The sequence below is a fragment of the Lissotriton vulgaris genome, chromosome 3_2 (assembly GCF_964263255.1).
Source record: "Lissotriton vulgaris chromosome 3_2, aLisVul1.2, whole genome shotgun sequence".
NCBI classification, from domain to species: Eukaryota; Metazoa; Chordata; class Amphibia; order Caudata; family Salamandridae; genus Lissotriton; species Lissotriton vulgaris.
The window spans coordinates 18,730,467-18,758,458 of record NC_141690.1 but is presented as its reverse complement, the minus strand read 5'-3'; the positions used below and the strand labels follow the sequence as shown (position 1 = coordinate 18,758,458).

General features: G+C 42.3%; 1 protein-coding gene across 6 annotated transcripts in view; it reads left to right on the top strand.

Moving 5' to 3' along the window:
• Positions 1-27,992, top strand: part of PGCKA1 (PDCD10 and GCKIII kinases associated 1) — a 282,865-nt gene that overhangs the window by 221,303 nt on the left and 33,570 nt on the right. For all 6 annotated transcript variants that reach the window (XM_086963999.1, XM_086963997.1, XM_086963998.1 and 3 more), the window contains one exon: positions 10,223-10,283. In XM_086963999.1, the coding sequence (XP_086820125.1) occupies positions 10,264-10,283 (20 nt within the window). In that variant the 5' untranslated portion in view covers positions 10,223-10,263. The remainder of the gene's footprint in view (positions 1-10,222; positions 10,284-27,992) is intronic.

Genomic DNA, 27,992 nt, shown 5'->3' with positions numbered 1-27,992 from the left:
CAGCAAGGCTGATGGTGCACAGACAGAAGAGTGCTGCCTGCAGGACTTAGGCATGCCTTTGATGAACCAGAGGCACATCTGCTGTATGTGACCCCTGTGTGTCTGCAGTGCAGCCAATCTTAACTAGTGATTAGCGGCCTCACACTTTGCTCTAAAATGTGAGTCTAGACTGCTAACTGGTGCAATGGAGACTGTAAGTTTCACACCAAGGCATACATCCGAGATGGCAGCCCGAACTAAACACGCAGTTAACAATTAATTCAGAAGGCAAGTTCAAGGCAGAGAGTAATATAAACAAGAAAATAAATTAACCAAGAAAAATGAAAGAAGTTTGAAAAAATAAGGTCCGCTCCGCTCTTACCAACACAACTTGAACAAGGGGACTCAACCCACACAAGTAAATTTTTAGCAGTAAACAAAGTGCTACATAACAAAGAACTGGTGCTGGGATTAGTGTTAGCTCTTTTCCTCCTTTACAGGTTGCCTTGTTAAAAATTCTAGTAAACTTTGTTAGAAGGTCTACCAGGTTCTTGGTGTCCCGCTCATCCCAGTATCCCACAATTGCTCTGCCATAGTTAGATAGGTTCTTATTACGGTTTGTTTTAGGGGTGTCTAGGCCACAAGATTAGGAACATGAAAGTTCACCCCTTGGGCACTGGCAAGACCTATGAATGATATCTTTCTGGACATAGCATGAATTAATGAGATTTACACCTTAACTTTCCCCTCACGCAGCGGCAGGTAGAAGACCAAGAATTTTATCTCACTCTTAGGACCAGTGCCGTGGAGCTTTAAAACCTTTTTTTCTCACAGGGCAACAGCAGGTAATTTTAAATTTGCCAAGACATGTTTCCTACAGGCAACTCTGACCTCTAATTTTGAGATGATTTACGTTCTACATCTGGTGCCATCCAGTTGCACCTGCACGTTTCAACAGTTCTACATGCTGGTGTGAGATAACAATATTTATGATTCAATAGCAGATATTTTCCATGTTTTGAATACAGAAGTCCTCTTTTTGCTTGTTTCATCTTGCAGTGTACACAAGGAAACAGTTTTAGCAGTCCTTGAAATATATGAACCTTTTAACATCTGTCTTGTTGCCATTAACATTTAACACATTTACTGGAAAGCTGTGTAAAATTTGTCTTATCTCAATTCAGGGGTGTTTTATGACATTTTTATACCTAAACATCCTGACTGTGTTGCTTAATACGTATTTACTCATTTCAACACTTTGTGAGTGATTGTTTGACATGCTGTCTAAAATGTTCAAGTCAGAGGCCACATGTACGACTGTCAGGTTTTGAGACTCACATTTCTTTTTTTTTAGCGACTCACCATTTGTGAGTCACATAACCTGATGTACACAGTGTCTCAGACACTGTTTGCGATTCCCAAATGGGTCACAAGGGACCTACCTCATTAATATTCATGAGGCAGGACGCAATTTGTGACGCATTTGGAATGGCCGGCACTAACAGGGACGGCGGCCTGCTGGGGTCAGCAGATCATAATGTCTGTGACTGCTTTTTAAATAAAGCAGCTTTTTTTAAACGCATCCTGTTTTATACAAAGGAAAACAGGATGCTTTTCAAAAATAAAAATGAAATGTATTCTTTTAATTTTTTTACGGACCACTGCCTGCTCTGAAAAAAAAAATGTTGGCGCACCCAGTAAAAAAGTGGAAGGGTTCCCTTGGGGACCCCTTCCCTTTTGGGAATACCAGTGTGACTCGCTGTTAGAGTCAGATGCCCTTTTCACACGTCTGTCAAAAAGCGTCTCGCACTCGCACAATAGGGTTATTACATAAGAAAGTGAATTTTACTGGTCGGGCCTTTTGAGAACGGTAAAATGCATCATACATCTGGCTCTAGGTATTGAAAAAGAATTTAAATGTGTGTTCCTTTACAAGTTTTGTTTATTTTATCACAGCCAAAATAATTGCTTAGTATATAAAGACTTATTCAATGAATGCTTCACCCATGCCTGTTTGGATATTTCGCTGTGTGGTGAAAACACCTAATTTTGCTATTAGGCATTCTATTGATATTTAACTTTTTGTAGTCTTTCTGGAGTTGAATACTGTTCGTAGATTTGGCACACATTTGAGTCCCCCCTTGACGAATAATAGGAATATTTTGGCCGGCGCTAATACATATCCATAGTGCTTATTAAGGTAGTGCATGGATGTTATCCATATCCATATTATATTATTATTATGTAATGTTATAAAGAGAGAGCCTAAATCTTTGAGGCGGGTAAGCTCTGGAACCACAGCGCCAATCGGAACACCCAATACAGCATTGGAAAGGAGAGTATCAGCAGATGGACATAGGCTATACACCAGCCCAACATATACATTAGAAGGGAAAAAGAACGTTTGGGAAAAAGTAGTCCGTTGTGGGCGTGTGCATTCTGCTGTAAAGCAATGGGCGTGTGCATCCAGCGATGGGCTTGTGCATTCGGCAAAAGCCTGCGGGTGCGATAAGCATTCTGCGTGAGACTATCGTTCTAACACGAGTGGGCGTGCCCTTCGGCATTGTTGTGGGTGTGTGCCCTCAGAGACGCCGGAAGCATTCAGAAGCAGGAGTTGTGGCGTTTTCCGTTGACGCGATGTGGGGCATCTAAGTGCACCGCGCCGTGTTTGGGGAGTGCGTGCATTTTGCAGCGATCGGGGCGTCGACTGGAGCGGACACACACATTTGCATATTGCGGCAAGGACAACAAACAGAAAAGCACATGCTCACCTTCAGCGGTACAGAACAAGCACTTCTGAGCGGACGCACAGGCAAGTTTTGAAATAAATTTGCCTTGCCTATTACAACCATTGCATACCTTCTATTTCATCCCCGGACAACGTTGGGGCAGGCCGCTAGTATATTATAAGAGCAGATTTGTGGAGAACGTAGTGAGTGACAAGAACTTGTGTGCATTTTTAGGAGAACAAGCTACAGCCAAGTTAGAGCAACACCAAAGTCGCATAACATTACTGTAACACACCACAACTACAATAGTACAGCACAACAGATTGTAGCAACAAATAAATGCAACAAAAACACAACAAATTTACTACACCAGACAATACAACACACCAAAAAAGCAATAACTCAAAAAGACAATGACAACACAAACCACAACGCAATATGGCAACGCATTAGCACAAAATTCCATACCACACAACAAATTACAAAAAACACAACACAATAATACACCAACACAAAACAACACAGCACCACATGTGTGCACTTGTGTTGTATTAGGTTGTGCTGTGTTCTTGTGTTGTAGTATGGTTTGTTGTTATGTGGTTATGCTTTTGTTGTTTTGTTCTTCTGTGTTCCTTTGTGGCACATTGTTTTCCTGTTCAATAGTGTGCTGGTGTGTTATTGTATTATATTATGATGTTGGTGAATTTGCTGTTTACCGTCTGTTGTTCGAATGTGTTACTGTATTTTGCACATTCTGTTCAGTATTTTTTGTGCCTCCATGTTGTGTATATTCCTGTGTTTCTAGGCTGTTTTACTGTTTTGTTGTGGTGGTGTGTCGATTCGTTTTATTGTGTTGATTTTTGTTTTGGTGTAGAATTGTTTTTTTAATGTGATTTTATCTTGCATAACTGCATTGTGGGGTTTTTTTGTTATGGAGTTGTTGTGTTGTGTTTGGTTTTGTTTTGGTGTGTTGGTGTGTATGTTGTGTCCTGTTATGTATTTATTGTGTTTTATTGTTAAAATAGTTTTTGCTATGTTTTTGTGTTTTCTAGAGACAACAACTGGCCCTTCTACATTTCCAGCTAAAAGCAGCCATTTCTTTAACTGCATTACTGCAGGGGCTGCCTCATTAACCTCATTAACCTCCACTGCATTACCTCCGCAATGCAGAGGACATCAATGGTTCATCCAAGTCACTAAAGATGAAAATGCGCCTGCTACAAGCACCAGAAAAATTTCTTTAAAAAAAGGAAAGTCTGGATGCACGGGAAGAGATTCCCTCATGTCTTGAGTTTCTTTTTTTGTTTGAAAAGATGTGCAGCCATTAGGTTTGGTCTGTTTTCAATCTGCCTATCGCGCATCTATATCTGTGGGAGAAGTAGCATTGGAAAAGTTCAATGTCCCCTTTCCAGCTCTCTCTCTCCCTGGTGAATCCCTCCTTGAGTTTTGCGGATTGTCCCCTCTTCAGAAGGGGCCAAAGAATCTTTCTGGATTCTACGCCGATCTTCCTTCCTGTGGAGGTCGAGGGGCTGAGACCCCTGCCCCATAACAGGCCCAGCAGTCGTTATGCCCCCAAGAAGGCAGATTGCCTGGTTTAGTGCTATAAGTGAGAATTTGCAATTTTTTCTCCGCATGTAACTTTCAGTCCTTATGTTTGCTACTGGATCCTATGTAAAGCGCTCTGACACCTTCGGGTAAAGTTCGCGCTATATACAATTGCACAAATAAATCTATTCTTGTCTCAGGTGTTAGGAATGTTGTGGGCCCACACTGCTTTCGGAAATTTTCCTAACAGAAATTTAAGAAAAGTTGCAAATTTAGCCAACGTTTGGGGTTTGCAGGGCATTTTAGAAAATGGTAGGGTGCACACAAGTCTCTCTACCTTGGACTCCCATGGGAGTCTAGTGTGCAGAAGTGCGTGAGTTTGGTGGGTTTTCCTGGGTGATGGGCGACCCCAGGCCCAAATTCTGCAGCTATCACCATCCTCAAAACGGTAATTTGATGTCTCCACATCCCATTTTGGGGCTTTTTCAGGGACTGGCGCTACGCCCAGCCACACAAGTGGGGTATTGCTTTTATTGATGAAGTGTGGAAACAACGAATAATACAGCATTGGTTATTATCAATTGAGCAACATTTCATGAGTGCAATATGCAAGGGTCAGCCAGGAGGGCTCTTTTCTCTGGCACAGGCACTAATGCTCATGTGCCAGACATTGTGGAGGCCTCAGGGCTTAATTCACTCCTGCCCGGGACTTCCCTTATGTGGGGTCTTCGGTGTCCACTCCCAGATGAAGCGCGATAGCATCACTTTTTGAAGCAGCCCCGGTGGCATGAGCATAAGCCCTGTGCTGCCCAGACTTGCATGCCAATTATCACTGTCTCATCACTGAGACCCTTTTCCAAGTCGTAATAGGGAGGGGTGGGGTCAGGAAGCATCATGGACCCAAACCCACCTTATGAAGAATTGGGAAAGGATGTGGTTACAAAGAAGCAGTAGGCTGTCTGCGTACAAGCGGAAGTGTGCACGTGGCCTGACGTCACCCATTCAGCACGTTTGAGCTCTAAGCGTTAATTCCGGGAGATGTTATTTGTGGAAAGCACACATTGTGATGGGGTTCACCTCTCTTCGTGGACTTTAGGTTAAGCCCTTTTTGTACAGTGCAGTGTAAGGGCTGCTTTGCTTCTGTTTCTTTTCTTATACAATAACTTAACATTTTTTTGAGTGGCCTTTGCCCTTCTGATCTTTTGCAAGGAATGGTTTTCGTTTTTGGACATCACTGTGATCTTTTAGTGGCAGCATACCTTTCTCTTCTGTAAGTAGGCAACCCTCTAAACAAGAGGGCCAGAGAGAAAAAACAATGAACATTTGGTAACGAGTCAGAAATCTTTTTTTTTTTTTTTTTGCAGTTTTATATATCGCGAGCTCGACCCAAAGGTATTGGAGCGCTTTACATGAATTTGAGTTACATCAGACGTGTACACAATCACTTTTTAAAAGCACAGTGAGATTAGGCGATTTGCCCAGATTCACAGGATGTTGAGTCAACACTGATACTCGAACCTGGGAGGATATTACCAACAACTAACGATAATTATCGCTATGTTGGCTTAGCGGGAATATTCCTAACGCCGCCCCTCGCCTGATTTTATCGCTGAGATACCTTGCTATTATCAAGGTTTATCTCAGAAGCAATAAAAAACGGGCGAAATGCGTGAATATCGCTGTCAATACAGCGATATTCAGGCATTACTGTGACAATGCTCTTAGCCATGTTATCCACCTCTCATTGGATAACATGGGTAAGAACTGGTCAGGGCAGGCCTTAGCTTTTGGGGATATTCGCGCTTAGCGCGAATATTTCCAAAACTAAGCCATTGTTGGTAATAGGAGATAGCGATATTAGCGACTGTTTCCAGTCGCTAACATCTTGGCACGCCCACTTTGCATGTCATTAGCGATAATTATCGCTGGCATGCAAAGTGGGCCCCAAGATGATCGCTATCGCCTCCTAGCTGTCGCTAACTGGTGTTAGCGACAGCTTGGTAATAGGGCGATAAAAGTATCGCCGCTTTAGCGGGAAAAAGTCCCGCTAAAGTGGCGATAATGGCCCTTGGTAATATGCCCCCTGGTTCCCTAAATCCAAAGTCAGCAGCTCTGGCTGTTATGCACATTCTCTACACAAATATTTCATTGGACTAATCTTGGCACCCTAATCCCTCCTGTCTTCAGGCACTTTCATGGCAAGACTGGCATTTTTGTTTACCATACTTGCGCTACTTTCTGATATCAGGAAGCGCTGGATGGGTTGGAACCATTACCCAATCAGACTCACCTCGCTGCCCTTCTTTGGGAACATGCTGCATGTGGACACAGTCACTGCCTGGCCGGACCGCAAAATTCTTTCTGGCTACGGTACTAAGGTGATTCAGATGTGAAACTATGTCTGTCAGCTAGTGGGATTTGAATGACGAAGTGCAGTTGAAAGAAGGCGCTCTGTGATGGGGTTCAGGGGTGATATTTGTTCCCAAAGAAATGTAAAGGCATGGAAAAATAGGCTAACGCATACTGTAATGCTGGTGAAGGGGCTCATGGAGTTAGTGCTGGGCGCAAACATCTGCTGGTACCAGTTCCTCATAAATTCATGCCGAGTCAGCCTTCTATCCTTCTGAGGTTGGGAAAATGAGTATCACTAAAACTGCGCAATAGTAACAGTGCACCGCAGAGCGGTACTGAATGCAAGTCATGCTTAGGCACAACGGGCATACCTCCGATTGTTGCGGGGATGAAAAGTGTCATGGGGCCTTTCATCATATTTAGGAAAGACGCCGAACAGTAAGAGGTCAATTTATTAAAAAAATGGTACTGCATGGTGCACCAATTTCCAACAATTTTTAAAAATGTTCTAAGGGTACATTGAGGAGAAGCACTGTGCCCTCTGAACTCCCTGTTTGTTACCCTTGTGCCGAACATTGTTAACTTATTTTATGCCTCACCACTTTAAATTTTCACCAGCTGCCACTGCAACAATCACTATATATTCCTGCAACCAGAAGGTGCAAAATGTCAGGAATGCCTGGTTGTAAAGCAGTTAAAAGCTATAGCCTGCTTCATGAGTTCCAGTTTGATTTCAGATTTGGTTGCAAAATGTAGGTGGTGATGCTACAATTAGTGGATGGTGTGGTCCAAATTTTCTATAGCAAAAAATCATGCCTTCTTGTTCTCCATGACTTTGTGTTTGGCACTGTCAACCATGCCTTCCTGTTTAATGCCTTGAAAAAATGAAAGTGCATCCTTGGCACAGTCCTGATATGCTTCAAATCTAATTTTAACAAACAATCGCATCAAGTAAAACTATCCTACTCCTACACCTGCCCCTTGACTCTGTTATCCTCTAAAATAAAGCAGGTTGGGTCATAGTGTATAGGAGATGCAAAGTGCTAGATGTGAACTGAAAAGAACACTTAATACACCAGATGAAGCAGGCTGTAGTTTTGTGTGTACAACTGAAAAGAACAGCCAGAGCTTTAGAAAGTATTAACTAACAGAGAGAACGGCATCTTGAATGTCTTCATTTGTTTACATGTTTTTAGACTATGAACTCTACTCCTGCAGATCTCTGATCATATACCAGATTCCAGAGTTATGTTGTGTAGCCCACTCTTTAAACAAAAAACGAAATAGTTATTTTTAGTTTGTTATATATATATATATATATATATATATATATATATATATATATATATATTATATATAAACCACATGTATCTTTACAAACATTTGTCAATTATCATACACCATTTTTTCAGAGGTTTCATATATGTAAAGTACAAAATTCATTTCTTTCCTCCAAATAATATATAAGAAATGATTACTTGACTACAATTAATTAAATGCCAATCAAAATTCAATTTGCCATTTGATACCACATGTTCCTCTTTTCCTCTTTTTTTCTTTTTTTCTTTCAACAATTATTTTTTCCAAATTCATAGCTGTAATGGTTCAGTGAGATTTACTTTTCTTATTTTTTCTCATTACTCTCAAGTTTTTTTAGCTTCAATTCCAGTAAAGTACTTACATTTAACGTGGCTCAGAGAAATGGTTTACCTCAATTTACACACAAAAAAGCTATTTCCAAGCTTTTCCTACTTCAATACATAGAAAAAAGTACTAAACATCTTTAATTTTCTTAAGGGTGTCAATACCGTTAATCCAGAGCAATCTAATGACAATTTAAAAAGTCAGAAATTAACTACTAGTACCATGAAGACAAATTCATCCATACACAATTAAAAGGGCACAAATATGTAAATCTTTAGAAGTTGATATATATGTCAAACATATACGTACTGCAATGACAAGAAACTGGAAGAACTTCTGGAAAAAGAGATTGAAATATATATACTTCAGCCTCTTTTCTCCGAAGTTCCTCCGGCCCCTTTGCACTGCAATGCTGGTGTAGTTTATTGGCAGCACAAAAATAGGTGTATTTTGTCGAAACACTCGCCTTCGTCACAGGTTAGGGGATGGTGCCATCAAAGGTTAACATACATTGGTTTCAATAGTGCAATAACATCGAAAACATTTTATACCGGCAATGGAAGCCTTTTTAGCATATACACATGAGCCCCATCTTAGGCCCTGATTACCATATTGTGCGGACAACACCATTGCGGGAAAGGAACCACCCAACCATGGGTCGGCCGTTCGGCAATCCCAATTAGGAACACATAGTCCGGTCGTAAACTTCCATTATTTAATGGGATCTTGTGTGGAGGGTTGAAAACGTCCGCAGCACTAACTCCCATTAAAAAATGGATGTGAGTAAACATACATGTGGTAGGCATCTCATGGTGCCACATGGTATCACCCCTCATTAGCCAGGCTAGCTTGAATCCAGTGGCATAGCAAGCACGGGAACCATATTTGGGAATACCCTTCCCACTTAGGGTAATTATAGGGCCCAGACATTTACTCTCTCCATACATCATTGTGACAAGCTCCACCCCCAGCTTCTTGGCTAGATAACAAGAGTAATCAGAGTGTGGAGTTTGTGTACTATGCATGCATGTTTAAAAACAAGTCTTCCCTCAGTTGAGAGCCAGTTCAAGGAGTACTCTATAGAATGTTCGAAATTTCCAAGCTCCAAGGTAAGATTATGTCATGCTTGCAGTATAGCTATAAAAGACAAACGGTGAATTTATGGAATGCCAACGAAGATGGGATTTCTGTAGTGCGATCTCAAGTGTCCCAGTAATTGGACTGCTTTTTACTACTGTTGTTAATTTGTTTGTCACGGTAAAGTCGATTTTGAATTTATATTTTAACGATTTAGAGCTTTTGATGATGGTGGGAGAACAATCTAAGAAATCATGAGAGTCTAACCAGTTTTGACCTGAGGGGGAGGAATATTGTGGCGAAATAAGTATGACCTCCATGAAGTTGGGGCTGAATTTGAGGGTGAGGAGGGGGGTGAGCAACCATCCGGAATTTAATGTTGTTCTGAGATAAAGCTGATAAAGAGATATAACCAGGAAAGGAATTCTTCAGGTAAAGGTAGGTGTCATCCACATAATATTGATAAGATAAGAAAGACTCTTTCGGGAAGACACCGAGTTGTTAAATCTAATGATTGAAGAGTGTGGACATATCCTTGAGGAACTTCTTGCAGCAGAAGAACAGGGTTGAGAAAGAATTGTCAATTATCGATCACTTGCATAGCAATTAGCTAGATAGGATTTAAACCATTCCTGTTCCTTGCCTTCAATACCAATACAGTCTTCTAAAGTGTGAAAGAGAAACCCATGGATAACATTATGCTGGTTCATTTGTTGCGTGTGGTTATGTGATTCATGTTATCATTATAGGATCATCTTTATTTCATGCGCTTATCTCGGTCATTTGACTATGTGCTTTTTTAATGTGTTCATTAACCAACATTTCAATGTCTTCCATCATTTCATGTAATCATGTATTCCATCTCCACATTTATTTCTCGGGCTGGTCTACTGTAGGAGAAAGACATCTGAAGAGCTCAGCATCTGCAACACATCCAATGGGGGATTCACACGAAAGGTATGTTTTACTGGCCCCTAATTCCTCTAGCTTCCTAGGAAAATGTACCATAAAGTAATATGACTCAACAGCAGTCAAGAGAATTCCTATTGGACAGCTGTGATATGGGGAGTACAATATTCAATACATATTTCACTGACTTAACTATGAAAATGGTTTGTATTTTAGTATGGAGACTATTCACAAGAGCCACTATTCCGGAGAGTGCCTTGTTACTGTTCCTGTTTGACAGTGTGTTTTTCAACAATGTGCTTTTTTTCATTTGCTGACTGCATAGGGTTGCAGTGTTGTCTCAAGTTAGAAGCAAAGCAGTTCAATACCTAGGAGCAATTTTTATTCATGAGGAAAATGTCAGGTTTCATCCCAAAGTGAAGGCCACTTCCCCATGTCAAAATCTGTTTATCTTGTCAACTGGCACATTCCCAGTGACCATTACTGATGACTTTGAGGTTTCAGACTGAAAAGACACAATGTATAAAAACCTCGGAGTTTCCATACCAATTGCAGGTTTTTGATCCAAAACAAACATCTCCTGAATGAAATAAGAGGTCATTGAATAAGAGAGTTAAGAAAGAGTCAGAGGGAAGAGAGAACAGTCAACCATTTTTAATGATTCAGAAATGAAGAGCATGTTACGAAGCCTTTTGCACCACTGCAGGTTACGACTCACACCAAAGTAGTACTTTACTGAAGTGGTGGGCATTCAAGAGTTCAAAAAGCATGTCAGAGGGAAAAAACAAACTCCGATGACTATCAACAAAGTAAAGACTCCCTTAAAAATACACCCAGGTAAGGGCAACCTGAAGGAAAACAAATATAGCACTGACATTTTTTGCCAGATTATACGATGTTTTTCAACTATTACTCACGTTTCTAATTCATTTTCAAGAGTTTGTCAAAAATATATGCTCGATTTTTTATCTGAATAGACATAGTGGGGTAGAATGCTATGCTTGGCCACAGTCTGTTTTCCTATTGTGAATATACTGTATTGTTTTAAAATATTTCATAGTTCAGTAAAGGTTATTTTAAAAACAAAAGTGCTATATGATCTTCAATTCATTCTTGGATGATACGCTGGGGCAGGGGTATGATAAAATTCTTTGTTACTGCTGGATTGTGGAAAGGCTTCTGGCATGAGGATATCATCTAAAATCAGCACAATCATTTGCAGTCCTTATCGACCTCTCTGCCGCATTCAACACCATATATTCCACCACACACTCCTCAAGAGACTGCACCACATTGGGATCCAGTGACACACACTCAGATGGATCACATCATTCCTTACAGAACGAACTCTGATATTCCGCCTACCTTCCTTCACCTCAGAATCCAAGAGCACCATCTACCGCATCCCTCAGCCCCACCCTATTCTACACCTACATGACACCTTTAGTCAACATCGTCAGAACCCACAATCTCAACATCATATCCTACGCCGACGACACCCAGCTCATCCTCTCACTCTTAGCAGACCCCACCACCACGAAGACCAATTTCCACAATTGAATAAAGAATGTTGCCAACTGGATGAAGACCAACTGTCTGAAGCTCAACACAGGGTAGACCATAGTGATGATCTTCGGCAACAACTCCTCCCCTTGGAATAAGACCTGGCGGCCCGCCCAATTCAGACTCACTCCCACACTGACAGATCACGCCTGCAACCTTGGTATCATCCTGGACAGCAGACTCATCATGAAACGACAGATCAACACAGTCTCCACCTGCTTCCACACTCTCCTCATGCTCCAAAGAATATTCAATTGGCTCCCCATCGACACAACAAAAACCATCACCCGGCCGGACTACAGCAATCCGCTGTATGCAAGCGCCAACACTGAATTCATGAGAAGACGCCAGACAATACAGAACTCAGCAGCCAGACTCGTCAACAATCTTCCCAAAAGGACCCATATCACCACATACCTCAAGAACCTCAACTAGCACCCAGTCCAGAAAAGATGCCAATTCAAGATATTTATGCACACCTACAAAGCCCTCCACGACCAAGGACCATCATACATGAACCACTGCCTGAACGTACACCAACAATCCAGAGACTTACCCTCTGCCTCCCTCGCGCAGACAGTGCACATCTGCCCAAGCCACAAAGGAGGCCATTCCTTCTCCTACCTCGCCGCCAAGTCCAGGAACCTCCTCCGCCTCCTATTTCAAGCATCACAGTCACTGGAAGACTTTATGAGGAGATGCACGACCTGGCTTTTCGACTGAGCCGTACAACCTAGTGCCTGGATACCCCGGGTGAACAGTAGTGCTGTGCAAATACTGTTTGGTTGATTGATTGACTGCTGTGAATTTCAGGATTTCATGTTTAATAACATTTTGAGGCTATCAATTTGCTCAGGTACCAAAGACCCTACAGTGACCATAGGCGCATTTATTTTTTGTGTCATTGGATCACAGGTGATGTTTTTGATGGTGTTGAAGAGCTTGCATCTGGCACATGACTCAAAGGGGAGCAAGTTGTCTTGAATTAATTGGATGCAAAACAAGGGTTATGTTATTGAACTGAAACCATTTCCCTAAGTGACCTTGAGCTTGCTGATATCAGGCCAGCTTGGTGGAGCATTGTCTTCCTCTTGCAAAAAAGGCTGATAATATGGGTGAGATCTTGGGTGCAAGTTTTAGATTCATGCCTCAGATTTGGGGTGCAGTACTATAAATGATTTGCAAGAACATTCACTTATGTAGGGGGCTGCCTTACGTACCTGGCAAACTCAACATTCTAGGATAATAGGGAGCTCAATACTGATTATGCAAATATACTTCTGGCAAGTCGTTTGACTCATTGTCTACAATACATCCAGGGACCTGTGTTGATTCATATTTCAGACTCAGAAACTAAAGCTTGTTTTCTACTTTTGGGCATGTCACACTTTGTTTTCCAGTTGAACCGATGAATACAATTCTGGTGCTTTATCTAAAATGTAAATACCTAAATTGTGGCTGCTTGAAATTCATCTTCATTGAACTAATTAAGCAATCTAGGGCTCGTCTGGTGCAGTCACTATGTCGATATTGATAAATATATATATATATATATATATATATATATATGTCCTCTCGAAGTGCCCTGTTGCAGCGAGAGCGCACACAACGGGGCTCTTTACCATCCGTTTTTTTGCCTCATGCTGCTTGCCTTCAGACTGCCCTCAATTAAACAGCAAGCCGACGCGTTTCGAGGTTCTCCGGATCGTCTTCCTGGGCTGGGACAAACGCACACTGAAAGCTCACCTCTTTTGCATTCTTTCTTTTATTTCTTATTTCCCAATGAACATTTGGTTAGTTCATTCATCACAAGGCATTCTGGGAAAATGAGTTCCAGCAGGTGAGTAAAGTTTTGTTATTCCCTTTAGTAGGTTCAGTAATCCATTTGTCTTTGGTTATAAGCATGTTTTTCTCCTTTAAGTAAGGTGGGCATACCAAAGGCAGACTTTTGTTAGCGTAAGAGCTCCGTGCCGAAAGACAGTGGAAACGTTCCACTGCCACGCCTTCCAACTTAGCAGGAGTGGTGCAGCTCCCCACGACCAGGACGGCCGTGTATGAAATGTCCTCTCGAAGTGCCCTGTTGCAGCGAGAGCGCACACAACGGGGCTCTTTACCATCCGGTTTTTTGCCTCATGCTGCTTGCCTTCAGATTACTGAACCTACTAAAGGGAATAAGGTGATGTTTTTCCGTCCCTTTGGGAATTACCATTGGATATACAGACATCTAACTGTGGAAGTATGTTATTTATTTCTATTAAGTCACATGACTCACCATGTCACTGTGAGGGGGTGGTCACTATGAGTAATCAGCAATTATAAAAGCATTGAGTTGGATGTACTTGTTGCAGCGTGAACAAGGGCATATCTTGCCAGAAACGCGTAGCTGCTTTCTGTTGTTCAATAAAAAAACAACTCTGCTGATGTGAAGTGGTCCGTCTCCTTCCTGTTTGCTGGTGTGCTGCGTGGTTGCTGAAACACCGAGAGATCCAGAGGAGTCACGTGTTGTATATATATATATATATATATATATATATATATATATATATATATATATATATATACCTACCTACCTACTGGTGGTTGCCAGTAGGTATTTATAGCTAGGACCATATTTACATAGGAAAAGTGTTTTTTCGACTAGCCTATATCTTTGGTGCCGTTTGACGAATATTCCCGAAAAAAAAGCAGTGGCTTTCATCAGGGCAAAAAAATATATATTTTTTTTAATTGATGTGGATACAAGACGTAACCGCAAATTTGCAGCAAAAATGAAAAGAAAAAAAAACCATGGGCTTGAATGCAGCACCCAGGTGGGCCAGGTCCCTTGAGGCATTTAAAAAAAAAGAAGGCGTTGCACTGGGCCACCCTCCTAAGGCTTATTGAGTCCTAAGAAACACTGCCTCCCGCGGCTTTGTTTTAAATCATAGAGGGGAGCTACACAGACTCCCCTGGGCTTCTAAGAAGCCCCGGGGACCACTGCCTCCCCGGAGCAATAAAATGAATTTACGGGGCAACGCACGCACTGCCCAGACCCCGGACAACACCATCTACCTAGGGCCTAAATAATAAGTAATACTGGGTGTGGGGGGCTGAGCACTACCCCTTCAATGCCATATATGATCCTGGTGACCACCACCCCCCAGGGCCGACTCCTGCTATGTCCTGGAGTGCGCAGCCCTAGGATATAGGTGTTTGCTTTTGCTTGGCAGTGGGCATGAGTTGTCAAAGTGTCTTTTCCTGCCCATAGACATGCGGGCAGGGAAAGAGATAAAACGATTGCACTTGCCCACAGGGAGCTGCGTTTTCAGCAGCTCCTTGTGTGCAATAGCAGTGCCGGCTCTCACAGGCGGTGGGGTGGTGAGGCTCCTCCCGTGGTCCCCATCCTCCAGACTGGGTGGCCTGGCTTGGACAAGGACACATGGGGATAAATGGCTGGGCCCCGGCGAATGGGGTCCCGGGAGCCGAAATCAGCCTGGGGAAGGGGGCCACAAGGCTCCCTTCCCCTTGGCCCCTTGCACTCAGAGACTCAAACATACACTCACAGACCCACTCAGACCCTCATGCACTTACTCACACACTGACTCACACACTCATGAGAGGCATTTGCAAACCCACTCAGACACTCTCACATCTACTCACAGATTCACCAACACACTCACTCAGACATTCATGCAACCACTCAGAGACTCACACACCCACTCATGGACCCACTCTGACACTCATGCCGCCGTGTGATGAATCGTCACAAAATTTTACAAAAAAGTGTCAAGTTGGGTAGTGCATGGAAAGGTTTGGGATGATCCATCAAGTGGGAACTGAGAAAAAGGGGGTGGGGGGCAAAAAAGTGTGTTGCCCATGTTAATTCCCATAGGGAATGGAACACAACTACAGCATGAACTGCTGGATGGAAATATACTAAATTTGTCAGAAAGCTAGCTTTCGGTTCAGAAAGAGTGCTTTTTGTTATTTGGTGTAAATCCATTCAGAAGTTTGGGAGATATTAAAGAAATACACGTTTGTATATCTAGGGAGATGAAGGCTCTGCAAACTCTCCCAATCTTGTGCTGAGATCTGATTGTCTGGCAACACTTCATCTAAGAAGTGTTGGCAGCCATTTTGTGACTCGGCTTCAGCTGAGTCCCAAATGAAAAGTGAAAAATAAAGAAAAGGGGGCATGGTAGGAATACCCTGACCCTGTAGCCCTGGTCCTGGGGTCCCCTGAGACTCCGCCAGGGCGAAAAAGAATTATTTTTGTTTCATTTTTGTCTGGAATCGGATCAGCGACTCCTGCAAAAAAGTTTTTAAAAAACAAGGATGTCCTCCCGCACTTGTTTTGGAAATAACTCCTGGGTGGTCCAGGTCAAGGGGCAGTTAAAATATAAAGTGCAGTGGCGCATAACAAACAAAAACTGACTTATAAATATAAATATTCTTTCATACGCTCTTCAATGGCCACAACTCAGGTATTTGTACGAAACTGGTGTATACTCTATTTAGAACGGAAGTCTTATTCTCTTTTTTGTGGTATTTGGTGACCAAATGAGTATTTGCTAAAAAGAGAAAGCCTGTAATTACGGTACATAAAAGTATTTAATGAAGTTGACAAAGTTGGTATTTAGGTACAAAACGAGTAAACGAGAATACTGACAAGACAGCTCAGTGAGTTAATTGCTTGCTGCTGAGTCTTTGTTTGACAGGTATGTCACAAGTTTTATTCCTGATAGGTCAAACTGAGCCTTTTATCATTCCGAGTTCAATTCACGTAATATCATTAACGTGGGTAATAGTACCACCTATCATTTAGAGTGCTTAGAAATGGCAACCATATTATATTAAGCGTTGCATAATAAAAGTTATTTTTGTCATTTATTTAATTTACTATTTTTTATCTATGGAGAATATTGGTGAATTGGCGTGTAAGAACAACAGGATATTTGAGGGGATTAAAATGTAATGTAATGAATGATAATTATATAGGGACAAATTTGTACTTTCAATTACTTGCTGATATGTGGTGGAACATTAGTTTATTTCCTAAAACTGAAAAAATTATATCTGGGATTTAAAAGAGTATATTAACTGAGTTTTTAAGACAGTATGACTAGTTTTGCTAATTATTTCCAGCTTATATTGAGATACTCCTTGGTGCTTTAAGGACCCCTACTACTAGTTTTATGTTATATTTTGATAGAGCTACCGAACCACTTAATCACTTAGTTTATGGCATTCCCTTACCTACATTGCCTGCTGTTTATGTCATTATTATATCTATGTAAAAGGCTGCTGTCTGATTACATAAGGTCCATCATTAGTGTGACTTGCATGATATTCGTGTTATTGGAAACCTGGTGGTCTCTGCAAGGTGTTGCTCCCTATCTGAGCCTATTTTTCGCTAATATCTAAGCAGAGGATAGGTGGGCAAGATACATCCAAACTGAGACAACATCTGTTTCATTACAGCAGGACACGTCCTAAGATTAGTGTAGATGTGTATCTATTGTACTTTTGTCATATTAACCAGCGGTGATTATTCATTTGTTTTGTATTTATTTATAACGTGTACACAAAAAAAGGAATTGCCGAAGGCTCCAGGAGCCAAACTAAAAATAAAAAGTGTGTGACAAAGACTGAGAAGCATGTACGTTACACAATCAGGAAGTGAGAAGTGGTGAATAAAGTGCAGTGTGGTGTGTGTACTCAAATAGAAAGACACAGCAGTCCTATCTGTATGTTTGCATTCATTTGGAAACCCTGATCAATCTACTGATTTTTCGGATATGTGTTGAAGGATACACTGGCTTCACAGACAGATCTGGTGCTGAGGGTGGCGTTTCCTCGAAGGATGAAGTGCATTTCGGGGCTTCAGTGGGGTTACTTAATGGGTATGGGCGTGTTATTGGTGTTGTTATACCTGCTACCTGCATTCATGTAACTTCACTGCTCTTGTAAAAGATGCCTTTTGAAAGGCTCTCTTAGGACCATTTTTTGCAGTTTATAAAACCGCAAAAAATCACTAAATTCCATATGAGTCTGTAAATTCCTGCAGTTCCGGGTTCAGTGAATTGCACCCTCACGTGACATTTTTGTAAACTCTTGGGTGTGCAAAAAAGGTTCGTGAATAGGACCTTTGTAATCACCAGTGAGACTGTATATGCTCAGACGTCACACAGACGCCTCAAAGATTGTTTTTAATTAGCTCTTCTATATTCGATGCTGTCACTTGTAGTAAGATGTCTGACCTCTGGTTGGGGACATTTTGTTGTCACTACAACAATGCCTCATATTTCTTCAAGGAGGTACAAATGTGGTCTAATACTTTCCTTGGCATAATTACATCTCCGTTTCTGCGCCGACCGGTGTGCTGTGCATTTGATCCAGCTCGCCAGAGATGGGGGTTCTTTTGCCTGTATTTGTTGTGCATGAGGTCATATGTTGTGAGAGCATATCGAGTGAATGGTTGTGGTGATGTCAGCTTCAAGGAATGCTGAGGTGAGGTACGTGTTATGCGGGTTACTCCACTTTGGTTGCTTTATTCTAACATTGTTTCAAACTGTAACAGGCTTATCCAGTTTCTGCATTCTAGTAATGACTGTTTACTGTAAATAATTGGTAACCAGCCCTGTCATGTAGTGTAGCTCTCCTGTGCTGTATTTTGAGGTCTAGATTTACTAAAGGCAAGGATGCAGGGGTGAAGGCAAAACCTTTGGGGGACTACCACCCAAGGGTGTCCGTTCTAAAAAGAGGCGTGTCTGGGAAGGAACCAGGGGCGGCCTTAGGCATGTGCAAGCTGTGCACCTGCACAGGGCCACCAAACCCCTGGGGCCACCACGCCAATATATATCCTTAATATAATAATCCTCTGAGGATGGATACATATTTGCGCGGCGGCCCCGGGCAGGGATTTGGCGGCCTCCGGCTCTGTTCCACTTCCAAACACCCTGACCCCCCCAATCTTCACTGGCCTCCGCGCTCTGCCCTGCCCCGACCCCCTATTCCCGGGCCTCCTACCTACCCTCCTTGCCCAGGGCCGCCATGAACCTAGAGCCGCCCCTGAAGGAACTATCTCTTCCTAAGCCCTTCTGACTTTTCGGAGGCAATAGGATATTTGACTGACTCTGTCCCAGCCCTTCACTGACGCACCCGACATGTGACTGACAATGACATAATCATAATGGCTTTTCATAGTAGCTACTGATATGCGACTGACATGACCGCATCCCACCTGAAATATCAGATCATGCATTTAGCATGTATCTAACCCTGCTGCCGTCCTGCTGCTTCGTCCTTGCATGTGAATGAATGTCTCAGCCCTAACGGCCTAGTAAAGCGTGTGTCGATGGTGTGTATGTCTCTATACCAACCCTGCTAGCTTGTCAGAGTCACGTCTAATATGTGACTTACTGCACAGATAGAGTATTCGTCACGGGCCGCTCCTCCACTAGGACCGAGGAGCGTCTCCATACTGTTTTCGCGCAGTACGAGAAGCAGAAACATAGAATGGTGAAACTACCATTTTATGTTTCTGCTTCTCACACTGCGAGAATGCAGAAGTGTTTGGTTGCGGGCGCGCGGGTGGACGGGGCAGCTTTACAAGCAGGTCTGGGCAGGGGAGGAGTGGTGTGCCCACTCCTGCCTGAGCATGACTGGCTTGGTCGGCCCTCTGGGGCTGCCCAAATCAGTCATGCGCACTCTGCCCTTTCTCCATGCAGTCTGCAATGCAGCCTACATGGAGAAAATGGCCGCCCCATAAGTGCCTGGCTCGGTGCCGTCCTGACCAATCTTAATGCTGCCATTGCAGCGTTGTTATTGGCTTTGGGAGGGGGAGGGAGGCTGCCTGCTTCCTGTTCCTGGGAGGCAGGAGAGCAGGAGTAAAAAAAACACAGGACCTGGCCGGCCAGAGGACAGGTACGTTTTAAAAATGTATGATTACTATTATCACCTCCCCTCCCCATGCGACCACCCTCACCCACGATTAATGCCGGCCTTGACTGGTAGTCGTTCAACAATTCTCAGTTCCCTGTGGGCAGTGTTCTGTCCCTCCCAATTCGCCTCTGAAGCTCTCATCCCATGTTTGTGTGCTCTTGATAATTGAGCTTTATGCACATACATAATGACACATTGTTAAAACCAACATGTGCATCGTTTACAGTTCTAAAAGCAGCTGAATGCCCTCTACATTCGTTTCAGAGAAGAGAAGAGTGGATGTAAACTGAACTTTCTGTCTTGCTTTCTGTTCATAGAAAAACAATGTAAGATTTGTAAAAATGTTTTCTAAACTCAGCACGCCAAAAAACAGTTGCACAAAACAAAAAAACGAAAGACACCCCTATATGTGGCCTCGTCTTATCCATGCAACAATGGAATGGTAGCATGCCTCATGCCACTTGTACCTTTTCAAAACTCCACATATCAGGAATGACAGCTACAAGTGGAGAAGTGTGGCTCAATGGTTAGAGTGGCAGACCCTGATGCAGAGGTCTAGCCCGGGACCAGGGTTCAATTCCTGCCTCGGCGGGTCTTGGGCTCAATTTCCACAGACTTGATAATTCTCGCCTCAGTGCCTATTCTAATCATGGGACCCACTCTGCAACTCTGGGCAATAGCTTGCTTAATCTCCACAACGGCCCTAACAACGATAGGATGCCTGGCTTCACCTTGGGGGTGCCCAGGAGTGGGCACTTCACAGGAAAAAGCCAGGAAGGGTTCCATAGCGGTATGCATACAAGTGCCTGAGATACCCCTTTGGGGGTCGATTCGGTGCGCTATACAAATACTACTACATTTACAAGCAACCAATGGCTGATGAATGGATGTATGACGTTACCACGCATGCTGTTACAACGCCAGTTTTACAACGCAAATCTTTACAACGCATAGCGCTTTGGGGTGCTGGATAGTGAATAGTTTAATTTACTATTCCAACTCCAGTCCCTGTGGACAATAGGGAAGGTGTTGGATAGTAAATTAAATCTATTCCCTATCCTAGAGCGCCCCCCAGCGCAATGCGTTGTAATAGTTTTTGTTGTAAAACCTGCGTTGTAATAGCACTGCGTTGTAAAAGTTTCGTTGTAAAGGATGTTTCCCCTGATGAATGTGATTGATATCACTTACAGAGAACCAATGCCTGAGTACACAATATCAGCAACAAAACCTGCATGCCTCATCCCCCTCTATATATTGCATGAGCTAAAGTTTTTTACTGCTAGACTTAAAAAGGCCCTGATCCCACTCATCATTACAAACGAGAACACATGACCCAAATGCATGGGCACATTTCTCCAGTGCATCAATCCCACTGAAAAATAAAGATACATCTTCCGCTGCACTTTGCTGGCCTCGAAATGATTCACTGTTTTTTGAAATAGAAATAAGAGTTTAAGTATGAAAACGCAATTGCTGAATTCTAACATGAAAACTTTCATGTCTGCTATAGGGTCATTGCAAACAGTTTAGTGTTAGTAACAGCCTTCCAGAAACGTTCATTGTTGTGGTTTTACACACCGTTCCTTACACAATCAATCAGTTAATCAATCAGGTTTGGTAAAGCACAACTACTCACCCGCGAGGGTCTCAATGATCAAGGCACAAATCTGAAGCAAAGGCTGACCTTGTAGTGTTCTTATTGAAAATACTTGTGTTCTATTGAATGATTGCTGCAGTGAATATGTCTTTTACAAGACTGGTCTCAAACTTGGTAATAAGATCATCCACTGTATCTGATCAAGAAAGCCTGTATGCTGAATCTATCACTGCAAAGATCCCTCTTTCATCTACAGAGGATTTATTGAGAGTGGTGAAATGTAAATGATCTCAGGACATTCTTCACTGAGTTCCACAAAACTAGATACTGCATCAATAAAATACATTTTCATTATATCTTCTGTGAGAAATTAGGTTGTTGGTTGACTGGAGTGTAAGACCTGGTCAAGCATCAGCCATAATCCTTTCATGGTAAGGCACAAGCAAACCACAAATTAACCCGTGCTCAACCCCATGGAGCTGGGCACAAAGCAGTCAGGCTTACCTTCGAGGCAGTGTGTAAAGTATGTGTGCAACACTTTAAACAGTAAAACAGTGCAAATACCTCACAAAAATAATCCCACACATAGTTAGAAAAATAGAGCAGAATTTAATAAATAAACAAGACCAAAAGGACAAAAATCCAATCAGTAGAAGCGGAGATATAACTATAAAAGAATTTAGCGATTATAGCTTAAAAAAAGCACAATGAGACAACTCAGGATATGTGGTCGTACTGGACAGGGTCAACGAGACACTTTCAGTCCAACTGCGATAGAACGGCGGTTGGATACAATCACCAAGTTAGGTCCGCTGAGGTTTTACCTACTCAAGTTCGTGACAAGAGTTTTGTTCGTGCTTCAGATGGCCGTGAGGAACAGGGAGTGCATCAGAAAGGGAAGCCGAAGGAGTTGTTTGATGTCTGGGGCAGGCATAGCTTGAGCTTTGTGATAGTGGTCCCCTTTCACAGTGGATGCTGAAGTGCAAAGAGTTGGGCTGACGGAGCGTCACGCTGATTTGTGGTGTGAGTGACGAGGTCTCAGTGCGAATGAGCCTGCAGTGGTCACAAAGGGTCCAAAGCTTGATTTCAGCACCTGTGAGCCACACCGTGAGTCCAGAACCTGAGAGGCACCCCCTGAGGGTCAGGAACGCGCTGCACCTGACTCTAGTGTAGGATGTTGGGGAGCCTATTATGTCCCTGATGCTCAAATCATGAGGCCAGCAGACTAGCCCTTGGAGTCGCTCTGGGGTCCTTGGTTGAAGATGAAGTTGCAGGTCCAGTTCTTCCCCAGGCAAGAGGGCAGCAGGTCAGCACAGCAGGTCCAGAAATGTACTTAAGAGTTGGTGTCCCAGTTCCAGGATTCTAGACAGTTGTGCCGTTGAAGTGGGGAGAAGCTTCTTTTCAAATTAGAGGTTTTAAACCCGATTTCACCATAAATTAGGATTTCAAAGTCCAATTCCAGAGAAGCCAATCATGAACTGGTTACCTGTTCCCATTTGGAATTTACACTTATAAAATGTAATAAGGTAACTCCAATATTATCCTATGGGAAAGTTGGCCTTGCAGTAGTGAAAATTCCAGGACATGTAAAACATCCAAATGCATGTCCTGCTTTTTAAATACGTTGCACCCTGCCCTCTTGGCTGTCCAGGGCCTACCCAAGGATTGACTTATATGTATTAAAAAGGAAAGTTTTGGCATGTCATAAGGTTTACTTTACCAGGTCAAATAGCAGTTGAACATAGCATATTCAGTCTCTGCAATGGCAGGCCTTAGGCGTGTTTAAAGGACTACTTAAGTGAGTGGAGCAATCAGTGCTTTCAGACCCACTTGTAGCATTTAATTTACAGGCACTGTGCACAGGTAGTGTCACATTACTTAAGATGTATAAGTAAATTAAAAAAGGCAGTTAGGTATAAGCCAATGTTATCATGTTTTAAGCAGAGATCACTAGCACTGTAGCACTGGTAAGTAGTGGTAAGGTAAAGTGTTCAGAGTCCCAAGGCAAGAAAAAATGAAGTCAGCAAAAACAGGAGATCTGAAGGCAAAAAATTAGGATGTCAGGTCTAACACCATCTGTCCCTGATTGTCCCGTAATCAAGTATACTGAATTCATCCTAGTCACACTGATGTATCCAGCATCTTGAATTATCTCAAAGCCACCTAATGTGAAGATGACATTCTACCACATTTCACCATTAAGGCTCTCCAGTGTGCTGCCCTCACTCCCCGCCTCACCATTTTATGAGTGCATTCCTCGGCAAAAGACCCATCTGGAATGCTCTCAAGAAAGGACAAAACCTCCCCTTGATAAAGAAAACAACCAAGCTCGGATTGCCTGTTTTTTTCATCAGTCCTTTCCCCGGTGGGCTGGAACCATGGGAGGCTGTTTTGTTTATTTGTTCCACAAAGTATGATGTCAGGTCATTGTAGAAAATAGGGAAAGCCAGTATTGACTGCACCCAAGGCCAGGATTAGTGAGTTCTATCACAATTATAAAGAATGCTCTAAATTAATTCCTGCTTTCTTCTATCCTATGTGAAAGATATTGAGGCAAGCCTGACAAAACAACTAGTGATAGCCATTAAGAGTTGTTTAACATTTGCATTTGTCATGCTTGGCTTTAGTCTGTCACCAGTATCCCCGAACACATTTGCATTCTCTTTTACACAGTTTCAGCTCAGGAGTATACAGCTTGACTGAGACAGATGACCTAATTTAGATCTTGGCGGAGGGGAATACTCTGTCACAAAGTGACGGAGATCACGCTCGCCATATTATGATCCCATTATATCCAACCAAGATGGTAATATGGCGGACGGGATATCACAATGGAAAATATCATTCCCAAGCACCTTTATGAACACAATAGCAAAGGTGACTGTAAACAAGTGAACGAGTTCAAAGAAATTAAAATATGTAACAATCTTTAATAAAATTCATTATAATCAATACAAACATTTCAATAATATAAACATTTCATTTGTTAAAACAACATAGGTGGTAAGGATTAATGTGACAGACGGGATATCTGTCACGTTGGTGACAAAGTATTCCATCCGTCGAGATCTAAATATGTCCCTAAATGTTTGGTTTGATTGCTAGATTTTAGAGGGACAACCATGTCCATGGTCTTCACCATATCAAGATTAAATTGAGTGACCACCCCACTGGTATTAAGAGCATTTCTCAAATTAGGTATACACAGTTCCCTTGCTAAATTATTGTAGTGAGGTTTTCCATATCCTATATTTCAGAGCAATCACTGTACATGAATCCACAGTGCACCAATCAAAAGTAGCAAAAAGAGAGAGTCATTAGAATTCCGTTGAGTGGGTTTATATTTGAGAAAAATAAATCGAAAGTTTGGTCGGCAATATGATCAGGTCTACTGACTTTTTGATGAAGTAGTCTAGAGGTTTGATGTTGTGGAATCGAGCTGCTCTTCAAAGTAGAAGTTTAGATCTCCAGTGACCAAGATTTGGTCACAAAGACTGCCGGGACTTGTGGTCTTGGTCCTGCCCCCTTCTTCCAGCAAAAGTGGGCTGTAACCTGGTTTCTCTTTAAAAAATCCATATCCACCACACTCTGTTTTATCTTTCTGGTATAATTTAATTATATTGTACTTCCAATTCATCCACTTTTCAGTGACAACTTGGGAACAGAGTGTAGGTAATGATCTAGCATTAAAATATATGCTGATACTTATACAAGTCCCAATGAGACTCTTGGGGTCTGGCATTAGGTAGTATATAGGAGCTCTTATTTTTGAAACTGGGTTTGTACCATCTTCATCTTTCTACCTGGCACCCTCTGAGGAAAATCTAAGCGTACAAGACCAGTTACAGCCAGCACTGTCAAAAGATCCAGTTGTCTGAATGGGTGAACAAGTAAGTTCAGAAGATAGGCTTTAGGCCTCAACTAGATTTCAGTTTTAGAAGTTGTTTGCAGAAGTAGAAGATTTTTGGTTAATTCAACCAAGGGACTTGCTGTCTAGCGTCCTCCAGGCGTAGATGGTCACAGACGGGCTTGCTACTGCACGCTTATCTATAGATAAAAGATATGGAGCAGGACACCCCAGCCCCTATATAGTGGCCCTGGAAAAGAATAGAGTTTGAAGTTAAGTAGAAGAGGGTTCGGAAAATGACCCGACCAACCCACTGCAGTCAAGGAGAAACAAAGGAGCAAGTGAACAAAAAAGGTATGCACCAACAAAGTGCAGTAAGACCAGCAATATGGCTCACCACAGCGACAATCTCATGGAAACACCTTACAATTTAAATGCACCTGTTAAAAATCAGTGTTAAAAAGAAGAGCTAAAGTGGTCTCAGTGCTGTGAGACTATGCAAATATACAATGCAGATTTCGTATCGTACCTCCGCACCTGGATTTTTATCTGTGTTGTGGTTTGAGGAGCTAGACTGCAGCATAAATATCTAACAATGCCCCCCTCTCCATGACGATGGTCGCAAATGGAAGAGACCTTAAAGTTAAGTGGAAGAGAACACAGGAAATGAACCTGACTGACCCCTGCACTCAAGAAGAAGTGATGCAACATGTGAGCAAATGAGGTATGTTTCAATAAATTGCAGTAGGGCTAGCAATATATGTCACCACAGTGACAATCTCATGGGAACACATTACAATAACAAGCATTTGTAATGCAAATTGGTCTTGCATTTGTGAGCGTAAGAGGTATTGGAGTTGTAAATGACAATGTTTTTTACCTATGTGTTTTGGATTGGAGTGGAGTGGTGTAGTGGAATAATGTGGGTTGAATTGGAATTGTTAGTTGTGGAATTGTGTGTTGTGGAATTGTGTTTTATGGAGTGGATTTGATTTGTGTAATGGAATTATGTGGCTTGGTGTGCAGTGGAACTATATGGATAATAATGTTGTGGTGTCAAGTGTACTGGAATTACGGAGAGTGCTATTGTGTGTTATAGAGTCCCCTGAATGGGGAGCACTGTCCCAGCGGGCACACCACGTCCATAACTTGGGTTTCATTATTGACAAGCATTTATCTATGAACCATGAAGTTACACGAATTTCTGATATCTGTTTCACCATTCTAAAATGGTTAAAAAGAATCATATGGATGGTCCTCCTCTCTTACCAGAAAACGGTAGTTCCTGCCCTTAGTACTTCTAGGCTGGATTATGGCAATGCTCTGTACTTGGGCATAAATAAAGCCTTACTCCAAACAATCCAGGTAGTACAGAACGCGGTGCCGAAGTTTTCATCCGTCACCAGCTTCCTTCGTGGCCTTCATTGGTTGTTGATGGGGAACTGCATTAAATTTAAAGCTCTCGGCTACATGTTCAAAATGAAAGCTGGAGTGGCCCCCTTTTACTTACAAAAGTTAGTGATGCAGCATCAACCTTTGCGACTTCTTCGCTCTACCCATCTGATAAGGTTTTCGGTTCAGAAATTTAAACTCTCCTGCATGGGCGACTGGTCTTTCTCTTATTAGGGTCCTACCTTGTGGAATTCCTAAACTCCTAAACTGATAAAAAGCCTAACTTTACGACTTTTGGTATTCAAAAAAGGCATTTAGGTGTAGTAAAGTTAAGATTCCTAACTTTACTACTCCTAAATGCCTTTTTCGAATACCGAAAGTCATTTGTGAATACCGAAAGTCATAAAGTTATGATTTTGTCTCATTTTAGGAGAAGCAAAGTTAGGAATCCTATCTTTACTACTCCTATATGGGTTTTGTGAATACCGAAAGTCATAAAGTTAGGATTTTGTCTCTGATTACGTTTGTGAATCGGGCCCCAGGAGACTGTTGTACACAGAGGGAGGTCCAAAGGAAGATGTACATCATGAGAAAAGTATATGTAGGCAAGCACACAGTTACTGACAATGAGTGGTACAGGCAGAAAGCAGGGGGTATGGATGAATAAATGGTTTCATACTTGAATAGATGGGTGGGTGAGCGGACGAACAGAGAGAAACTTAAACAGATTAAAAGACAGATGGACAGGTAGGTAGCAAGCAGATGCACGACCAAATAGTCACACAGACAGATAGGTAGACAGATCAGAAGAAAGGAAGACGCACACAGGCAGATAGGTAGACAGACAGATGGACATTGAGACACATAGATGGAAAGAAGGACAGATATTTGGTCAGAGAGATAGGGAAGTAGATCGTCCGAAGGGGCTTTGAGCCGTGTCCGCGGCCCAGGCAGTGGCACTCAAGGATCAATGCTGGCTGCCTGTGCCCAGCAGTGCACAAGAGCAGTGGCTGCATTTGGTGCAGTTCATCCCCGCCTCCTCCCTACAGAGAAAGTTTCAGGGGCTATTCTAAAATGCAATGGCAAGTCCTGGACGAAACGATAACAGTGGGCACTGTCAAAAATTACATTCTCTCTTATTTGTCCTATTCGTGCGAGTCACATTTGATCGCATATTTTGATTTTTTTTCACCTCAGTCGATGACAATTCTTTCTGTTAATGTTGATTAGAGCTTTGAGTTATTTAGTAATCGATTCGATGCACGGCGGCTCGCCATTACCAGCTGTATGTACTGAGGAATATCTCATCTAATTTTATTCATCAGAACAACATTACTATGCTAATCCTCAGCAGTGCTTTGGTCATCAAGAACCAACTGATGCAAATTGTTATTAAAAGGCAGTCTGCCCAGCATCCTTTGGACCCAAATAGCAT